General features: G+C 34.7%; 1 protein-coding gene across 1 annotated transcript; it reads left to right on the top strand.

Annotated features, from left to right (window-relative positions):
* The first annotated feature begins 1,650 nt into the window (after window positions 1–1,650).
* Window positions 1,651–5,399, top strand: LOC122595989 (mediator of RNA polymerase II transcription subunit 27). Its single transcript, XM_043768482.1, has 7 exons — window positions 1,651–1,980; window positions 2,687–2,852; window positions 3,933–4,380; window positions 4,467–4,526; window positions 4,620–4,688; window positions 4,788–4,831; window positions 4,923–5,399. Exons 1-7 carry the CDS (start codon window positions 1,668–1,670, stop codon window positions 5,098–5,100), a joined length of 1,278 nt encoding a protein of 425 aa, XP_043624417.1. The 5' UTR covers window positions 1,651–1,667; the 3' UTR covers window positions 5,101–5,399.
* The last annotated feature ends 601 nt before the right edge of the window (window positions 5,400–6,000 follow it).

Raw genomic sequence — 6,000 nt, 5'->3', positions numbered from 1 at the left:
ATTTTTTATTATGTTAATTTTATTCACCACAATACCAACTTGTGCAATAGAGGAGTGGTAGCATATTACAAACCATACATACTTACAACATGTTAAAACTCAGTCAATCAGCATAGCTAATGTAGTAGTTCTACAACTAAACCACAAACAACCAACAACTCTAATGTCTTGTAATACCTGTTTGGGTTTTACTTTCCTTTTGTTAAAGACATTTTTGTTTCTCGCCGCATCACGCAGATACCGTTCCATTATATTTAAAAGAAGTTGTTACATGTATTTACGATTAGACGATTATAAATTAATAGATTGACTAAATATCTTTAATTTCATAACATGATAACCACCTTGTATCATCTTTAATATAATCATTTATACATGTATTGACTTACAAAAGTTTTTTTTTATTCTTTTACAAGAAAGTGTTACCTAAACCTTTTTAATATCAACAATGGAAGACAACCCAATTGGTCAGATCAGGGGAGACCCGGAGGGGGCAAACTCGACCTCTGACTAGGACACATGTTTGAAAAAGGTACAAAGTTGTTGAATATTTTCAACTTATATTTCATATGTATCAATATAATGTGTTATATATAACTATATTTGATTCCAATAACTAGTTAATGATTGAATTATAAATATTATGATTTTGTTATTATTATAAAGTCTCATTTATAAAAAGAATTTGCTTATATATTTGAATTCCTAAGAGTTATAGGTAAATTTTTCCCAACTCGGTCTGGGCACTCAAATTCTCATGACCGCTACTGGTCAAAATTCAAACGCATGGGGTTTTTCATCCACAAATTGAGTTCGAGTCTTATTTTAGACAAGTTTTTGGTGGGTTCCTTTAAGTAATCATACTGTTGTAGTATAATCCCAGCTAATACAGTGTAGTATATCTTGTGTGGTGTTACTTTTATCTAGTAAGTTGATAGTGGTTCCAAACAAATACAGACACAGAGGGCTTCGACAGGAAAGTCGTTTCGATCTATAGCACGGCAAAGCACTCTCTTAGGGCATGGAATGTCTCATTTTTCGGTAAGAATCTCTGCAGTAATGTCTCTGTTAGATTTTCCGGTCGAAATACGGGAAAAGTCCATTCAATTCTTGATGGGAATCATATCCTCGAGCTCTCACTCGAAAGGGTTCAAAACGTATTCGTTGCTAAGAAAATTTTTAATTAAATAAGTTGTAGGGATCATCCAACTTATGAAAGAAAAAAAGTTAAATAGTAAATACTTTTAACTGTTTAAATTAAAAAAAAAACTCACCAATGGAGTTGGTGGCCCATTGGTAAGGTCTTTGACCTTGGGAGGATCCACCGGTTCGAGTCCCACTTCTCGCATTTGTTAGGTGGATTAATAGGGTTTTTCGAAAGTTTTGATTTTAGGCATACGTGTAATTTAGGAGTAAAATAGAATGCCTTTAAAAAAAAAAAAAAAAGAAAAAGAAAACCTCAAAAGTAGTACTCGTTGTAAATGTAAATGTAATGATAGTGTATAAAAAAGCTGCTAATAACCTACAGTAATTCTTTAATTGTTGTTAATAAAACACCATCGACATAGTAATTGTTATTTATATAATAATAAATAATATAATAAGATTAATTACGTGGCAGCTGAAATTAAGCAAAAGCAACACCACACAAACATTACACACACAAAATGCACCACCAACAACACACACAACAACCACCACAATCCGCCACAACAAATCATATCATCAACTCATCATCATCTCCGCCGCCGCCGGAATCTCAGTCTTCAGCTCCCCCTAAACAAGTAGCTTTAGCCATGGATCGTTTAGCTCAAGCCGCTCGTCTCATAGCCGATATCAGACTCGGCGCCGATCGGCTTCTCGAAGCCTTGTTTATCGCCGGTGAAGATGCTAATCCGGCTAGTCTTAGTAAGCCGATGCATATGATCGTTCAAGAAGGCGCTTCTATGCGTCAGTATTTACAGGATCTTCGGACCATTGGTAACTATTTTATATATATATATATATATATATATATTTGAATTCTAGGGTTTAGTTTTTGGAATGTTGGATCTGAAATTGAGAGAATTTAATAATACGTGATTAGTTTGCTAAAATGTTGATACCGCAAATAATGATTTAGTTTACATGCCCCATTTTGAGGATAATATATGGACGGATAATGTCGAGATTATGCCACGGAATCGCTCTGCGGCCCGCTGGCTCTTGTGAATATGGTTATGCTCATCTTACGGTTTTACGGTTCCAAAGTTAGACTAGTTTTGTGTCTTTTTTTTGAACAGTTAGTCGGTATTCGACATCAGGGTATACCTCACCGTATAATGGTGAAGCCATGCTCGTACTCTAGACTACGAGATGTAGACCATAAGTCGTTACAGGTGATTCTGGGAAAAAACCCACAGGCTTGTCACTCCTAAGAGTCGAACCCAAGACCTATGAGAAAAACCAGGGATGCATCTGCCAGTTGAGCTAGCTTCATTTGCTAGTTTTGTGTCTTAGTTTGTAGGAACTAGTATTGGTATTATGAGTAATAAGTTACCCTTAAGCTAACATGCTACATGGGGCTTTTTCTAGAACTGTAGTCGGGTCGGCGTTTTGTGATAACTTGAAGGATTTTTGGTTATAATGTATGAACTGATTAAGATGTGTGTGTGACATTTTTAATCTCGTTGCTTTTAATTGTCAGGAAGGCAATTGGAAGATTCTGGAGTCCTTAATGAATCACTTAAGTCAAGAAGTAATTCTTGGGGACTTCACATGCCGTTAGTTTGTCCGGATGGTGCTGTTGTTGCATATGCTTGGAAACGACAACTTGCTGGTCAGGCTGGAGCATCTGCTGTTGACAGGACCAGGTACACCTTAACTTCTTCAATCATCCTTAAACCATTTTTTTTCTCTTTGGTTTTCCAGATGAAGTAGTAATCGTGTTTTGGTGACTGGTGAATAGAAACATGATACAATTGTTACTCTTATCCTTTTATGCTTATGCCTTAGACCTTGTTTTGTCAGTAGAATTAGCTTATATTCATTTCGAGGGATTAGTTTCCTGGAATGTAACTATCTTTAGTAGGAAAAAACTAAAGTTGTGTGTATTGTATGTAAGCAATTCGAAAAAATGTATATTGTATGTAAGAAAACATACGTGGCAACCATATACAAGTGTCACTTGTCAGATTTTAATTGGTTGAAACGAAATTCTTACATACAATAAACATTATTTCGAGTTGTTTACATACAATACACACGACTTTAGTTATTTCCTACTATAAACATTCGTTCAAAGTTTCTTACATTCCAGGAAACTAATCCCTCATTTTGAAGGTGTAAAAGAGTAGTTTTTTTAGGCATAACAGATTGTTGATTCCATTAATTTGTGTACATGCAGATATTTTCTGATAATAATTTAACGCATTTTTTGTCTGTCAAATTTGAAACTTATTTCTGATAGATAGATAAAATGACTGAATGAGTGAACTAGATGAGCAAAACAACTTATCGATATAAGGTCCTACTAGTACTGGAAATCTCAGCTACCATTCTTGGCCATTGTGATTTATGAGGCATAAAACTTATGGCATTAGCAACATATCCCATTCTATACTATAGGAAACTTTATAATGATATCCTAGGGTCCCATCTCATCTAGTAAAAGAGGTAATGTCTTATAGAGTTATAGATTATGCCTAGAATAGGGTTGTTAAGGATAATTTTGGTTCATTAACCTACATTTTTTCTTTAGCTTTAATTAACATAGAAAACTTCGGAATGCATCTGATACCATCCATTATCATAACCCTAATACGTGTATTTAATAAATGTTTTTATCAAGAGTACAAACACAATACCCTTGTACTTTTCTTAACATTTTGGCCCTTTCGGGTGTATCAGCGTTTCCAAATTTCAAAAGTAACAATGGTCCTAACGATCTGTAGGTTGGCTCTGAAGGCATTTACTGATCAGAAGAAAAGATTTTTTCCTCATCTTGATGAGGATTCTGTAGATCAACCAATGTCAAAAAAACATCGTGGGACTCAAGCCTCGATCGTGAATCAGCAAGAAGAGTTCAGTGAGTTAAGAACTATATTAGATGTTTTGACGGAATTGGAGAAAGAAGTTCCGGAAGTCAAAACCTCTACTTATCAACGTTTGGATTGGTTAAAACGAGCGTCATTGCTCCCTGGCGAGACTTTGGATGAATCACTAAAAGACCAAAGTTTTCACAGCTCCCGAGATATGAGATCAGAATTAGGGGGTACAGTTGTGGGTGATCAGATTTCTGTGATCGAGTTGTTGTTTCCTTCTTTATTTAGAGCAGTTATATCCGTGCATCCAACTGGTTCACTTAATCCTGATGGTGTAGCTTTCTTTTCTCTAGATGAGGTAATTAGCACAAGAACTACAACTACTACTGTAGTTAATTTAACCTGTATAACAATTACTAATGATCTTTCAAATCTTCTTCGTAGGGTGGCAGCTATGTTCATGCAAGAGGGGTTTCAGCTTTTAACGTATTCAGGAACATTACGGTAAAAGAATTTGGAGCATTCGAACACAACAAAGTTGATTTATCAACACTTCACCTAATCAAAAAATAAATTTTTTTTTTTGTTTACTTGCAGGAGCATGCTGCCATGGCTCCACAACATTTTATTGGTGTCGATGCCAAGACAGCACTATATAATCTACTGGTATCATTTTTTTTTCTTTCTTTTTTCAATATGTTAGGAAATTTTTATTTTGTGGGAGTAGTACAAGTTGTTCAACTGTTTCCCTGATTATTTGTGCAGCATTGGATCTGCAGCTATCAAACTCTATTCACAAAAGTCTGCAGGTATACAAACTTATTTCAGTAGTAAAAAAAAGCTAATATATATCAAAATAATATTGTTTAAGATGTTTTGGTAATTATATATTTGGTGCAGTAAATGTGGGAAACTACTATCAATGGATAAAGAATCAGCTTTGATTTTACCTCCGGTTCAACGTCCATACCGAAACTTTTCTGTCAGTAAACATTTGTCACAGGATTCGTCAACCAAGGATCAGAGCACGAATGAAATTCCAGCCTATCACATTGGTTGCTTTCCCCAAGAAGCATGATAGGTTAGATACGGTTATATGTAGAAATGTAGGTTTGTAGATACTAAAAACCCCTTTAAGCCAGTTTTGATGGATTGTGAGTGAATCACCTTGGGGTTTCTATTGGACGTGGAAGAAATTTTGGCAGAAACATTTGGTATATTAATCAGGGTGTTAGAATTTCTTTTATATCGCTAGTTGATTTAGTAGGCATCTGGTTAAATTCACTATTTTCAACCCATTTATTAGTGACAAAAGTGATTGGCGTAATTCGCTTTTATATTTTTGCATTTTATGGAGATGGTTTTGTTTCTGTGTTACGCTGTTGATTGTGGTCTGGCTGAGTTTCAACCCTTACATAGTTGATGTAGAACCTGGGAGTTGCACGATCTTATTTTTGTGTTCGTTTATGGCTGGTTAGAATGCCCAGCTTTAGTTCAAGTAACTAATCAATGGTGACATTGTTATTGATCAATGACAAATTTGAAATGACGATACCTTTATTATTTCGAAAGATTTATCTTATTTGAATCACAAGATTACTTGTTTCTGTAGTTTTTAGATTGAACATAGAATATGTGATTTGGATTAAAAACATTAGTGATGATTATATTATGAATTATTATTTCAAAGGATAACATTGAAAATATGGTCTAGCTCTTTTGACAAATGTTCCCTCTGACCGGAAGTCTGAATGACGTTGGCCTTATGTAGTGAAACTAGATCTGGTTCTTTTCATACATATTGACTTTTTGGACAAGTTTTAAAGGATGAAGAATTTTTCATTTTTCTGATAACAATCCGTATATTTTTCAATTTCTAATAAAAGAGGGCTGAATACATACATCTTCACATATCTAATCTGACAGAAGACACCACTTAAAACGACAGGTTTACGTAGCTAAACAGAACAGCACAAAC

This window comes from Erigeron canadensis, chromosome 4 (assembly GCF_010389155.1).
Source record: "Erigeron canadensis isolate Cc75 chromosome 4, C_canadensis_v1, whole genome shotgun sequence".
Taxonomy (NCBI): Eukaryota; Viridiplantae; Streptophyta; class Magnoliopsida; order Asterales; family Asteraceae; genus Erigeron; species Erigeron canadensis.
Note: the sequence above shows the minus strand (reverse complement) of the source record. Positions and strands in the feature narration are given on the sequence as shown.